This window comes from Fringilla coelebs, assembly GCF_963513975.1.
Source record: "Fringilla coelebs genome assembly, chromosome: 13".
NCBI classification, from domain to species: Eukaryota; Metazoa; Chordata; class Aves; order Passeriformes; family Fringillidae; genus Fringilla; species Fringilla coelebs.
This window is the reverse complement of record NC_140039.1, coordinates 13,216,670-13,231,673: the sequence shown is the minus strand read 5'-3', so window position 1 is coordinate 13,231,673 and position 15,004 is coordinate 13,216,670. Positions and strand designations below refer to the sequence as shown.

The 15,004-nt window shown below is 45.5% G+C and overlaps 1 protein-coding gene across 1 annotated transcript in view; it reads right to left on the bottom strand.

Annotated features, from left to right (window-relative positions):
- Positions 1 to 14,605, bottom strand: part of PLXNB1 (plexin B1) — a gene marked incomplete at its 5' end in the record, with an annotated part of 38,436 nt that extends 23,831 nt beyond the window's left edge. The window contains 9 exons of the mRNA XM_084214630.1: positions 113 to 973; positions 1,545 to 1,653; positions 1,752 to 1,860; positions 4,703 to 4,859; positions 5,567 to 5,699; positions 6,375 to 6,475; positions 8,237 to 8,365; positions 8,781 to 8,963; positions 13,472 to 14,605. Coding sequence (XP_084070756.1) covers positions 113 to 973; positions 1,545 to 1,653; positions 1,752 to 1,860; positions 4,703 to 4,859; positions 5,567 to 5,699; positions 6,375 to 6,475; positions 8,237 to 8,365; positions 8,781 to 8,963; positions 13,472 to 14,605 — 2,916 coding nt within the window. The remainder of the gene's footprint in view (positions 1 to 112; positions 974 to 1,544; positions 1,654 to 1,751; positions 1,861 to 4,702; positions 4,860 to 5,566; positions 5,700 to 6,374; positions 6,476 to 8,236; positions 8,366 to 8,780; positions 8,964 to 13,471) is intronic.
- Between the last annotated feature and the right edge of the window lie 399 nt (positions 14,606 to 15,004).

Below are 15,004 nucleotides of genomic sequence, written 5' to 3'. Positions count from 1 at the left end.
AACCACAGGACACAACCCCTCCTGTGTGCTGAAATACTATATTAGCAATTTATAAGAAAACTTCAAAGAGTTACAGCCTTAGACTGTGAGTTACAAAAGGCCAGTAACTTACCTCCTCCCAAAACTCAGGGGCATCATACTGATAATCGAGGTCAGGGTGAAGGATCCTCGGAAAGTCAGGGACATCCCTCTCTGAAGAATCGCCATCACCCGACAGAAGAGTAGAAGCAGAGAAAAGAGATGTGTCATTCTCAGCCTGCAGCAAATCCATCCAGTCCTCTGTGTCCTGGAGCTCTGTGCCTTCCTCCAGCAGCCACTGTGGGGGAGCTGATGTTGGGAGCCCTGAAACAGGGAGCTCAGTTCCTGGCAATCCAGGAGCATCATCAGAGACAACAGGACTCCCTGGCACCTGGCTGGGGGTCTGGGGAGATGAGATGGCAGATGTCAGTGCCTCTGTAGTAGGAAAAGGACTTGGAGGCCACTTGAAACTCGTGACATGAGGGGAAGGTGTTACAGCTGCCACTGGAGACGTGTGCAAAGGGCTGCCCCCGAGGGTGGTGGGTGGGTCTGTGTGCTGGGCCTCCTGGGCTGTGGCTGGCCCTTCAGTGGGCAAGGCTATGTGATCCATGTTCTTAGATGGGCTGGAGAGGACGGATGCAGCAGGAGAAGTTGTCTCTGGCACAGTGACAGGTTTGTCTGCTGGCGGTGGCAGTGGGGCCTCAGTGGCAGCCTGCAGAGAGGCGCCCTCGGTGGGCAGGGTCAGGTGGGTGTAGCTGGGGCTCTGCGCCAGCTCCGTCGTCGTCTCCGCGGCTGCGGAGGGCGTGACGTGGATGGGCTCCGTGTGGGGCACAGTGCTCGGGCCCACATGCACAGGGGTAGTGACAGGTTTTGTGGCCATAGTGGGGGCTGCGGTGGAGGACTTGGTGAGGGGAGCAGCTGAAGAGGGATACACACTCGAGGTTGGGATCTGGGCCTAGAAAGAAACAACATGGTGAGATGAGAAGAGGGAAAGAAATGAAACAATAAAACCCAAGCAGAAAAACACTCTGTGTGACTTCCCATCGATAAAATGCTGTTCCACCCTCTGGATTTTAATGACAGCTATATCTTGTACCATCTTGTGCGATGGGATTGGGGAATGTTCACAGTACAGAAGATCCAGCAACACTCCCTCTTCCCACAGATGCCTGCACTGGCCTTCTCTCAGAGGGAGGTCTGCTAGTCTTCATCCTCCACAAAAATGCAAGGCCACCTGTGGCAGCCATACAGGGCACGTGTTCCACCTCCCTGCCAGCTTGCTTTTGTCCTTGCACTTTGACAACACTGGCTGCATAGCCCCAGGACAGTGACCTGCTTCATCTGATGGCACTTCCCCAGAAACCTGTAGCATCTATCAGGGATGCAGAGCCTAGTGTCACTTCTCTTTGCTCCAGCAGCTCACCTCCTTGCTTGATGTGACTGGCAGCTGCTATTTTTCCTGAGAAGAGATCTGACTCACTGAGGCTGTGAGAGCACACAGGACTAGGACTGAGCAGGAGACGTACCCTTTCATTGTAGATAATGGTTCCCTCCTCACAGGTTGCTTTGTGGGTGCAGAGGTGCTGCTGGATGCACCAGTTACATCCCCAGAGACTGCTCACACACTTCTGGCACCTGGAACAATGACAGAAAAGCAGCTGCTAAGACAGGACAACCCAGAAAGGGACAGCCACCCTCCCTAAAACTACAGAAGAGAAAAAGCAGGTGCTCACGGTGCCGATTTCCACAGCAGGGCCACTGCAGCACAGTCATAGAAAGAGAAGTCCACAGAAGCAATGAAGATGTCATGGAAACGCACTACAAGCTTTATGGTGACATGATCTGAAAATGAAAATAAAAATTTCTTAGAAATGGAGCCCCTACAAGTTTGCCATACTGTTAGGAGATGCAGCATGCTTTAGGATAGACACTGTCAAACACTGAGGCGGATTCCCTTCCACGCTTTTAGCATCTCAATCACTGGATTATCCTACGGACACTAAAAACAGGTTGGACAAGTTCACCAGGAGTAGCTTGTGACAGCTCTTGCCAACCCATGGGAAAGAAGTCTAGTCTGAAGATCTGTCCATCCTTATCTCTGTAATTCCACTGCCATCTCTGTATTACAGAAAGAAGTAATATTAAGGCTCAAAGCTGATTGCCTTCTTTTGCCATCCAAAGGAAAATGAAACCTTAGAACTGATGCACCCTTCACATGCTGCCTTTACCTTGAGAGCTTTGTTCTATGACTAGACTAAGAAGTGAGTCAGGGAAGAGGTTTATAAGATTTGTATTCTCACTTGCAATGACTGAAGGCTTATCTGCTTTAAAATCCAGGTCTCACATCAATCACAGCCCTCAGGATAGCCCTGCTCTCTTTGGGAAGAGACTGTCACCTGCAGACCAAATAGCTGCAGAGATGGTCAAATCTTACTGCAGCTGACAGCATCAGATGAAAGGAGATACTTTGCATAAAACAGTACTAAATCAGCTTAATCTTGTTAATTAAACTTGTCCCAGACAAATGCCTTCAACCTTAGAGTTTGTTACTAGCTCTCCAAATAATGGGAGCACACTGCATTCTCTGCTCAACCCCAGGAGCTGCTGTTTCTCTCAGGCAGTTTGCAATAAAAGTGAGTAACAAGAACCTTGTGCACTGTTCCTCAAAGAATGAGATTTCAGAGCTCCTCTTGCAAGCAATCTCTAGTCAAAGCAAAACAATCAATATGTGAAGAACCAGTCAGGTCTAAGCTGGGTTCCTGACAGGATGGCAAGGGAAGCAGTATGCTAACAAAACAGTGATGGGGGGTGTATTGAAACACAGGATGTGCAGAAAATAAGGTATATCCTATGCAGCTGGAGCCTGGAAGCACTGTAATACTGCCAACTCCTATCACTGTCACAGAGGTGATTGCATTTGGCAATGGTGGAAGGGCTAACACCTCCCAGGATTTCAAGGTTATGACACCATATTTATAAATACTCTTTTCTCCAGAAATGCCATTATTTCCCATGACTGCCAATAATGCTGTTTGACAGTACAGAAGATGAGGTCGAGCACTTGCAGATTGAGAGCAAGAGTTTGTGCTAATAACTTGGAGCTCAACAGCTACACATGATGGATGAGCCGGTATGCAACCTTTAAAAAAAAGCTGGAAAATGGCAAATATTTTAGTGAACTGGGGAAAGTATTACAAGTAGGAATAGGAAAGTGTTGGTATCTGAGGCCCTAATGAGATCTCATTTAGAAAACAATGTATGAATCTGGTTACCAGCTTCAAATTCATCTTAGCAGAGCACAGAAGCCACGCAGAGAAGGAATAACAATACAATGAAGGAGAGAGGAAGTCTGAGAAACAAGAGAACACGAAGAAGCAGCCGGCACAGTTAAAGAGCAAAGCTCTGTGCTAGGAAGGCCTGGCCATAGTTCACTGAGTGGGAGAAGCACTGCGGAAGCAAAAGGACAACACAAATAGATCAAACAGACAGAAACCATCCACGAGCAAGCTTATGCTACAGAACAGGAGCCACTGGATAAGTCTCAGCCACAATATGAAAGTAATGTAGGAAAGGTACCTTGCAATAAAAGCAAGGCTGACTTACAAAGGAGTTGATAAGAATATCTGAAGCCTAGAATAATGAGACCTAGACTGTGGCTTTATCTGATTTTTCACAACTGTGCTTACATTCAGGCCCATATGACTAAACAGAGAAGCAAATCCTGACAACAGCTTGCAGTGGCAGTGCATGAAGCCCTCTTCCCTCTGCCTGACCACCCTGAATGGAGACCTGGTGGGTTTGTTCCAGACTAAAGCAGTGAGAAAGCCAAGTATTAAAATACTGCAAATAATATTGAAAATGAAGGAGTTTGAATGAGCGTGTTAGCTGAGTTCTGGTGTCATGTTATGTCCATGGAGATTGCTTCATACCTATTAGCCAGCTGCATACTTGCACAGAAAAATCTGTTCAGCCATTTAGGTGAATGGTGTGGAATGTGTCCCAATGGACACCTGCCTTTTACTTCAGATGAACAAGCTCTTTGAAGAGATCAGCTCATCAGAGCTCACACTGACAGGCTGGGTAAAATCCAAATGCAAAGAAAACAAATTGAGAACTTTCCAGGTTCTTTAGAGCAGCCAATCAGCAATACTCAGCCAGCTATTGTTCACAGGCTGTGTATTTTCCAAGGTTATGCCGCATTGCAGATTTATTTATATCTTTAAGGACTCTTCTTTAAGAGACTTGAAGGTCTCTTCTTGCCTTTCCTTATGTGTACTTCCTTCTCCCACTACATGGATTTTGAGAAGGCTGTGCTTTGCTTGGTTTTAATAATAAAGCAATATTTATGAGACCTTTCTCCCCAGATTTAGGAAAAAGCTGCCAAACCGGCCACTCTCTAGACTGCATTTCCGATCACATTCAGATTTGCATACACCCCTTCAAACAGGATCTCCTTTCCAACTATCAGAATTTGGCACTGGAATTTGGCAACAGCCCAAAATAGCACAGGATGTGTGTGACACAAGTAGAAAGCAAACAGATATTATGAGGAATGAAATGAACACCTGCTGACAGTCCACATACATTCATGGCTGTTAATCCTGGCAATACGACAGCCTACAACATACTTTCTCCCAACAATGTTATTAGAGCTATCATACTCCATTTAAAGCATTTCACTAACCTGTCCCTGTTGGCAAAGCTGGTGCTTGGCTGGGATCTGGAGAAGGGCACATGATTCCTGACTCTGTCAGAACTGCTGGGCTTTCGTAATCTTCGAAATAACATGAGTAAAATTCTTCCTCACGCAGAGAAGGTAAGTCCGAGATGGTCAAGAATATCTGTCAATTCAATAATATCCAGTAAATAATTTGCCTTCATTTAATATAATTTTTTTGTTCTGATTTTTCAAGAACTCCATAAAGTAGTTACAAAAATGCTCATTTTCCTATAATGTCTCCTAGGACTGACTGTTCCATTCATCATCTCTTGCTATTCCCGAACTGAACCTGGCATCCCTCCAGCAACTGACAATTTCCCCCATTGCCCAAGCCTCTAGCAAAAGACAGGTTCTTGCTACCTCCTGACAAAATGACAGACTTCAAATCACTCCAGCACCTTCTTAGCTTTTCTGTCAGCTATCACATGCCAGACAGGAGCTGTAATTTTGGGCCACTCCTTTCAGGCCTTCCTGACAGCAAGTGACAGAAACACTGAAAGCACAGACACAGGCACCTTATAGATACTAAAACAAGGAGGATCCCCATCCAAGCAGGAATCACACACTCCAGAATACCCAGTAACTCTTAGCAGGCAAGGACATTTAGTTTCAGAGAAAACAAAGAAACAACCAAAAAACTGAATGAACAGCTTGGCTGTACCAGGAGATAAGTCCTGTGCAGGACTTATGTGAGGCAGACGATGTGCCTGAAGGTTCAGTGTTTCAGCACCCCAGTAAAAGCAACAGAAAGACTTGTGACTCCTCCTTGTAGTTTGTAGAGGACTTTCTATAACCTTGAGCATCATCAGAGGATCACCCCCCACTCACATTTCTCTTTTCCTCTCTGCTGATATTGGCTGGAGTTAGTGACTGGACAGACAGACACTGCTGTGTAGAGTTAAAGCTCCAGAGCCACTGTTCACTCAACCTGGACCGCAAGCACTCGGAGCGACGGCTGCACCTGCAGGGAGACAGCAAGAAGCCCCGTAAGAGACCTGAGCAGCAGTTTGTGTTTGGCTTCCAAGCAGACACTGGCTGTCTCAAGCCTTGCTAGACTCTTGGGGAAGCTGCTGCACAAGCTACTGAAGTCCCAGCCTCCTACCACCTTCAATAACAGGACGAAGTGTTGTGAAATTATAGATGGGTAAGCACTTTTTGGGCTTCAGGGGTCATGAACTAATTCCTGTGACTTTCTACAGGGAAGCAGAGCCAGGAGGCAGACACAGACACTGGAATAAACTATGTCTCATTAAGCAACATCCGTAGGGGAACAAGTAGTGAAAGAGTGCCAAATAAGACACCAGAAGAAGAGACAAAATAGTTTCTCTAAACTTGCAATGTGGTAGTTTGAGCTGAAACCAGATTAAAACCAGGCTGAAATCTAATGAACAGGTGAATCATGAGTGGGGCCAAAGACCCAAAAAGCAATGGAAAGATGTTCCTGTGTGCAACTGCTATTGCTGCTGGCAGTGTTTTAGGGAAGCAGAGAGAGGAATGGTAAGTTAGAGCAAATATCCCATAAAGGAACTAAAAATAAACAAAATCCAGGCACAGATATAAGGAAGAGAGTAAGCAGAGACAATCCATAGGCACTCTCCCTCCAAAATCCTTACAGCTGAAGAGGGATCTATCTTACCTTCCCTGAAGGACACACCAGCCACAGTAGGGATCTTTCAGTGCCAGACAAGATTCACAGTCCAAGTACAGGGAACATTCCATTATGGGAACCTTTACCACCTGCCAGAGAAGGAAATAAAAAGTGGAATACACAGCACACACAACACAGCTCCCAGGTCACTGGCTTCTTATGCCTAACTAACTAGCAAGTCTCATCATCCACATGCTCATCAAAACAACTTTTTGATCCTCAACTTATCCTCCCCTAAAGACAAAATGGGAACGAGTCTCCAGAGCCCATGTGAATGGCCATTTCACATACTGGTGAAGGACATCTAGGCATCAGGCTGTAGAGAGACACTGTGGAAAGCAAACTGTATTGCTATTCACTGGTTATTCTGCAACACATTTTGCAAGGAGGAAATTGTATTTAGTCATAAAACTGCATTTTAACAAGTGAATTATAGAATAGCTGACTAAATATCATCCATTATTGCTTTTCTGGACTCTGTCATGTGAGAGTATCTCTCCTGACACACAGGTGACTGAAGCTGGAGACAGCAGCTACAGCTGCAGCCTCTGAATCCATCTGCACTATTGCCCAGCTCTACCGGGCAGAGCTATCATTTTGGCTGAAAGTAGACCCTGAAGCTTTGATCAATGTGGAACAAAACTTTCTGCCATCTTGGGGTAAATTTTACTTGCAAAATTCTTCTGCTTTAACTTGCCATCCTTGCTGATTTCAGCCTCTTGCCCTCTTTAATCTGCTACTACACTTCAGCTACTACTGTCAGCTACTTTGAAATACCAACTTCTAATCCCAGACCTATTACTTTTGCTAAGTACATGATTTAATTTGCATATTTTAATTGGCAGAATAACTACTGTTAAGGATATATTTCAAATTTCGCTAATCTTCTTCCACTCACAGATTTCAACTCCTGCTTTGAAGTGTTACAAATGTTACAAGTATCTCAAAGTGCACTGGAGGAGTAAAGGGAAGCAGTGGCTCCCATGTGTTGTTTGTTCTTTCCTTCAGAGTGACTCAAGGACAGCTTTTCCTTTGCCAGGAGGATCCTTTTCTTTCCAGTTCAAGGAGCTGATACAAGTGGTGGTAAAAATCCTCTCAAATAAAGTATCCATAGTTGGATTTCCTACTCAGCAAACACCAATATCCCAAAAGCCTGAGGCATTGCAATGCCTCTTCTCCAACTGCCTCTAGGCACAGAGTTACAGAAAGCAGGGGTAAAGAGAGAGGTGCCTCATATGGGTCCTTCCACAGCCTGATTTAATCTGCAAGACTGTTATTATATCCCTGGTCAGAGAACCTCTGCTATCTGAAGACATTTTCCACACATTTCTGCTTTTTGTAGGTTACAGAAGAACAGCTTGATCTTTTAACTGATTAAAAACAGAAGTGACAAAATCTCTTTTCTCTTTTTAAACTCCTGTAAAACCAAAATGGGTCACATGTGAACCCAGAGGCTTTTTTCTGCTCAAATGGAGATCCAAAGTGTTGTCCAAACAGTTCCTGCTCAACACAGGAATCCAGGAATTGGTGGTCCCTTGTATTCATGCCAGCAGAGCAGCTTTTTACAGCCTGCAGTTCACATTCCTCCATCACTGCTGATACAGCCTGACAGACTTCAGAAAATGCACACGCAAACAAGCCACGGATTAGGCTAACAAGGCTTTCTCCATGCTTCCTCCAGCTTTTGGGAAAGGTCAGTCCCCATTCCTGTAAGAAGACTGGTAGGCAGCTGCTGCCCAGCACAAGCTTAGCCAGGTGCAGCTCCCCCTGCCTCCCCTGCTCCTGTCAGCAGTTTGTCTGGACATCTAGTGTTTTCAGCTCCTCTGTGGAAAGGATTGTATTGCTCTTACCATTGACTGGGTCATAACAAAGAGGTGCTCCTGCAACTGGTCGAACAGCAGGTCTCCACTCACCATGCTGTTCACCTGGATAGGTACTGAAGCATAGGTGTGTGCCTCTCCCTGGGCTCCTAAGTACACCTGCAAGAGAGCCACAGTTACGAGCAGGCAAAGCACCACCACAGGAGCTGGGGGCACCTGTCCTACAACAGGAACAAACTGGAACTGCTGCTGTGTGCAAGGGTTTTAACCTCCCACCAGAACTTCTGTGCAGTGACTTCAGCCCTGTGAAGCACATGCCCAGAAATACCTGTGCAAACCATGCAGGATGCACCAGCCTTGCTGCTGGCTCAGTGCAGATGTAACTAAAGGCAATGGGACCACATCTGGGGCATTCCCATTTTCCACAGGCAGTACAGGGTGAGAAAAGACCATCTGATAGTAATAATCTTTAGTAGGAACCCAACTTCCCAAGCAAAAAGAAAAACTGCCCTTTTCCCCTTCTGCATGAGCACCTCTGGTTAGTTTAATCCTTTTTGCTGCATGCAGATCATACCTTGTGCAGCCTTCCTCTGCTGTCTCCCAGAAAAGCAATGGTGTGACCATCTTCCACATTCACTGCCACAGCTGTCAGACGGGCCTCAGTTTTCTCCAGGAGTGGGGCTGCTTCCAAGGGTACCCGGCTGGCCATAGGGCTGGGAGTGTGGTCAGAGCCACAGGGGTAGGCATACAGGGTGTCCTTTTTGGAGGAGTGAAAAGAACAGGGAAATCAGTACCAAAAAATGGGTACAAATAACACTAGCATTTAACAATACCCACCATCCCCCTTCTACCCAAATTCTCCAGCAGTGAATTCAGCTTTAACCCCTCATAAGACTTTTTTACTGAGGACAAAACCACCCACATTTTAATAACTAGTTTAGGTATATTGGCTGTCTGTACCCTCACAGAATCCTGCAGACATTTCAGCCAGTTCATTCAGCATCAGTAATGAAATGCATTGAAACTCCCTCTAGTTCTCCAAAAAACACTGCTGTTACACGCTGCCATGATACTGCTTTGGGGAAGATTAATTGTGTTTTTCTGAACAAAGGAAAAATAAGAGAATTTCTGTTTCCAGTGCAAAGCCACTGGAACTTGTGACAAGTTCCACCTCAAGCAATTTGCATGGTTTTGCTGTAACACCTACAAGTTAAATTCTAAGCCTGAAGTAGAATTCCAGTGCATCAGGACATACATAAACACAGGGTGGGACATGACGTACTCCAAAGAGCTCACTAACTGCACTTAGGAATCAGAGAGCACATACAAGAGACATCATTGCACACGGCTTGCATCCTTCTAAGTCTCGTGAGAGTTCTGAACATTAACTCCACTGCTCTGTGCAGAAACAGTCATTCTTCTGTTCCAGTTAGCTCCCTCCCAGTGCCACCAAACCTTCACTTACTGCATTCTAAAGAAGGACAATGAAAGCTGCAAACTTATTTACTATTTGTTGTGTGCAGAGAAAAGACATCCCATTATGATTCATCTTTTTCCTAAGTAACAAGCTCAGTCTTATCTACGATAGTTCCTGTGTTGCTTTATATCCTTCTTGGCGCCTTGTTCCATGTCCATTTCAATTTTACAGTATCCTTTTGGAGACTGAATACATGATTGTTCACCCAACAATTAGTATCTAAAACACCATTTTTTAATTGATCAGTGTCTTTTCTTCAAACAATGTGGCCTGTGTAAATTCAAGATTTTCATCATGAAATCCCTTATGGATAATGTTTTCACTCTCCTCTCCAGCCCCTTACTAATTACTCTGACAAAGCTAAGCATGGAGCAGCACATTAACTGTGCAGACCATACTGATTCCAGCTCTCTCTCTTGCCTCAGGCAATGTGGTTCAATTTAGACTCCCTGTGAACAGGGTTACATATTCCTTCTGCCTGATGTCTGTGGCTTTGCATTTGGCAGCTCAGGCTGCACAGTACCAACCGGCACCAGGCAATGGAGCTTCCCCTGTCAGAGACCCATGATAACAGCACATCATGGCATTCCTGAGGTGTCTGCTTATCTCCACTCACTGATCCCATGGAAAACCCTAGCCCTCTCTGCCCTCTCCTCCCATTTCTCTTTTTTTTTTAAATCTTTTTTTTGGTGTGGTTTGTGTTGTTGTTGGCTTTGTTTGTTTTTTAAATACTTGACTACTTCCTGGAGAAACTAGAAGCAATCGGCAGCTTTTGGTAATGTCTATGGAAATCCCACATTAAAAGATATTTAACCTGCTCAGCTCGGTTCCCTTCTCAAATGCATTGTTATCTTAGCAGGGAAGCAAGGCTTGACACAGCAGTCCTATTAACAAACCATGCCAGTTAGACTAGCACTGCTTTCAGTCCAGTGCTTTATTGTTTTCCTTTCAAATACTACTTCAATTATTTTTCTGCACACTTAGTGTAAGGTTCTGACAAAGTCTGAGGGGGTTATAGTTTTTTACCATCCTCTAAAATATCATTCATTTTTAGTAGTATATATTTTTCTTACCACCTGCCATTTGATTTTTAAGCCTCTTTCAATCATCTTCTTGTAACTTAAAGACCTTTATTTCTCCAGCTATCCAATTCCTAAAAGATTTATTAGGAAGCAGGCCACTGCCAAAATTCCATGCTCCAAAGCATTAAGTGCTTATTTTGAGTGGGATTCTAGATATCTTTTGTAACCTTTGTACAAATTCTGGAGCCTATTGACCCCACTACTGGCTGATTTTTCAAAGACTGCTTAAAAAAAGTACACATACAAGTCAGAAATATTTGTAAGCCAGTTGTGCTCACCACTACTGCTGCCTTTATGTGATGCCAAGGGCAAGTCACCTCACACACAGCATTTATTTACCATAAACCAACGTGACCTGTGCAAGCTCTCCCAGCACTGGCACAGCCCAGCCGTAGCCTCGCAGGGGCTGTCTGTATAAAGTAGTTATATAAATTTACATGGAAGCTCTTTGAATTGCTTGCAATGAATAACATCTTGGCAACGTTGCAGAAAATGCACTTGAGGAATCATCCAGTATCTTAATGAAATGCAGCAGCTGCTGTCGTGAATTCTGCTGTGTGTATCCTATCTGCACAGGTAGGAAACAACAATAAGGCAAACTATATCTATGCATGAAGAGGACTAAAAACAAAAGGACAATGAAAACTATGCCCACAGAAGACATGCAGTCTTCCTGAGCCTTGTAGAAATGCTTCACACTTCCAATTTATCAAGTTACTAAACAGCATCTACACAGCCTCCTGCCTCTCATAACTAATGAATCTCCAGCAAACTGAACAAATAAACTGGGTCTGAAATTCTTATAAAAACAAGCTGGGTTTTTTTTTCCCCCCAGTTCAAGAGATTGTACTGAACTATAAAACTCAATTTTAGCCTCCCTTTTTGAGCTGAAACCCAGAGGCAGAGCTAACTAAGGAAAAGGGCATACCTTACGCACTACTTGGTTTGGAGGCAGAAAAATGTGAAATTAATTAGCATTATCCTTACATCCAGCACAAGCTGCCACCACTAAAACAAGTTAAAACTGTTCCTGCATAAAATGTCCGTTGACAGCCGCTTCCACTCAGCCCTGACTGGAGCAGGCGGGAGCCGGCACAGACCTTTACACCATGTTAGATCCAATGTGAACGACAAGCGCTACCATGTACTGAATGGTGAAGGATCAGGTTTGTTAGGACATTTACATATCATTGGACACACTTGTTAATAAAATATCACAATATGGTCAGCCCACTCAAGCCAAACCATCCAGCTGGGACCCCAGGATCGTGCACCAGGAATCACAGACAGACTACCTTTTCTTCCCACCCTGTGCATCCACTTCTCCACTGGATCAAATGGTATAAAGGTACTCTACATCATTTTGAATGAAGGATTCATCTGCTCATACCTGTTCAACATTTAACTCCCTTAAGCTCCCCTAAAAATCACTTGTGACAAGTCATCCCGTGTGGCCTTTCAAAGGACTCATGGGGCATGCCTAAGAAATACAGTGAAAGCAGGACATCAAGCTAGACAGTCTCCTTCCTAACTCTTACATACGCCTCCTACCCTCACAGTCATCTTGCTCCAAGTCTGCTCTTTACCCTTCCCTTGTCCCACAAGTACTCTACAGTCAACTTTAGCTACTGAAAGGAAAACCATAATTTTAAGACTGGTTTTGAACCACACACCCAACCCCAGAAACTTCTAAAGCTCTGCAGTAACGCTTTGCTCTTTACAGCACCAGGCTGGGAAGAGGCAATTCTCTGGACAGCCTATTCTGTAGAGGGAAGACACAAGGTATCATACTGTTCTGCTAAGGACCTGAAATACACAGGCTGCTCATAATCACAGAGCCTCATGCCAGGACACTGCACCTAGGAGAGCACTGCTGCCATGTTTGATTCACTGTCCCTGATTTTGCAGCCAGTGTGGCTGCCAGATGGTGAGAATTCAGGGTCACAGCTACTTTAGGTCACATTTTTATCCTGCAACATCCCATCATGCTTTTGTCACTGAACGTAAGGGATCATCACCTCTTACAGCTCTGGAGAAAAAGAGCCAACTCAGGAGAAGGTCCTTCTTGCGCCCAAAAATTTGCAAGACTAAAGCAGTCTATAAGAAACTGGGATTTTCACAGAATCACAGAATTATTAAGGTTGGAAGGGACCTCTGGAGACCATCTAGTCCAACCCCTCTGCCAAACAGGATCACTTAAAACCTGTTACACAGGAGCACATCCAGGAGGCTTTTGAACATCTCTTTGTTGACATTTGGTTTTGCTAAGGTTCCTTTTTGTTCCCGAGTGCCCTTGCAGGAAGCTGTTGTGAAGTGCACTTCACCATAAGCAACAGGGACCCAGCACACCCCTTCAGTTCCCTCCTTCCCAACACACAGGAGCCCATACACACGCTCCTCTCCTTCCCTGCAGCGCAGACCAGGAGATGACACAGATAAAGAATGACTTGAACAGCAGCTTCAGTGCTCCTGCCTGGTATTGCCACAAGACAGGCCTCAGGGCCAGGTCACACCAGATGCTCTTCCCACTGCCACATACAGATCCTCTCCCTCTGCAAGGAATCCTGTCCATGTGGGACACAACAGACTGAGCCCAAAGGCTTTTAACCCAGATTTCAACATCCATCTGTGTAAGCAGATAACTTCAGGAACACAGAGCAACACAAGAACACACTGCAGACTGCTCAAAAGTACAAAGCCACTTACCGCTGGCAGCTGGACACAGTTGGAACTGACATCATACTCAATATATGCCACTTCTGTCCCTTCTTCTGACTTCCCATCTCTCATGTAGCAAACATCCCTAGTCCAGTTGGTCAGGCGATCCACCTCCTCCATTGTGTAGACACAGAGCGCAGACTCCTCGCTCAGTTTCCCAGAGGAAGCCTGCCAGGCAGAGAAAGCTGCAAACAGCACCTCGCCCTTGGTGTCCAGCTGTCCCTGGGCCAGCTCCCTTCCCGGCCGAGTGACATAGGCTGCTTGCAGCAGGCTGTATGTATTGGCTTTGCTCTGGCAGAGCAGAGGTAACTCCACGTACGAGTAATAGTGGGAGTCATCCAGGCAGATGCGTGAGATATAGGTCTTGTACTCACGCGACTGGGATTTGAGGTCCCGCCGGTAGAAGAGGAAATAGACACTGGAGTGGTAAGTGAAGGATTTAATGAAATGGTGGTTGTACTCTGACAGCCGGCCCACAGCCAGTTTTGCTGTTTCTTCATAGGAGAAAATGGAGTGAGAGTCTGTTGCTTGAACATCCCCTCCATGGGCCCTGAGATTCCGGGTTGTGATGGGAGGAATTCCTCCTCCCACTCCTCGGCTGGTGTACCCTCGCCCCACAAACAGCAAGGGCACCTCATCCTTCGAGTAGGTGATGAGTCCCACAGTGGTGATGTTGGGATCATTGGCAGCCACGTACTGAGTGTCCCCAGGGCTCTCTGGCCGGAAGAGGACGTGGTCGATGGACGCCAGGCTCCTCTTTTCACAGATCCCCTGGTGGACGCTGCCACACACAATGAGCTCCTTCTGCACAGTGTTCACCAGCAGCAGCTTGTTGTGATTGTCAGTGTGGTGTGCCTGAGGGCACTCCAGCTTTGAGACTGGTGGGAGGCAATCCTTACTGTCCAGAACTGGCCCAGTCTGAACCATGTTCTCCAACAGCAGGTCAGATGTCAGCTGAAAGAGAAAGTTGGTGGCCCCCAAGTAAATGGTCCCAGATTCCAAGTCCATGGATAGGTGGAGGAATTTTGTAGCATTATGTGAGAATGTGACATACTGCAGTCCCCGTGGAATTGATGCTCCCAAGAAACAGAGAAAGGGAAGGAGGAACGTTCCCAGAGGCATGGTAAACACTCTGCAAGAGATGAAATGCTGTTATAACTCCTTGGAGCCAGAAGTAAAGACTTATACCCAAAATCCTTCAATAGCACCCACAGCAAGAGCCCTTCAGGAGTATCAGAGATTTAATTCAGTCAGTTCCACACAAAGATGACAGGCACAGCATCCTAGGGAGAAGCTGCAGTACTGCAAGTAAATGCAACATTGAAGCTGATCACTACTCTTGTAACATCACAAAAACCCACATTTAACTCAACTCCTGTACAGCTGAGCTATGATGCTGTATTGGAAGTTCTCCAGGACAAGACCAAATTTCCATAGGAGACAGCACATTGCATATGGTATTAATGAGCAACACCACAGAAAAACAAACTACTGTCTAAGACAAACACAACCTGCAGGACC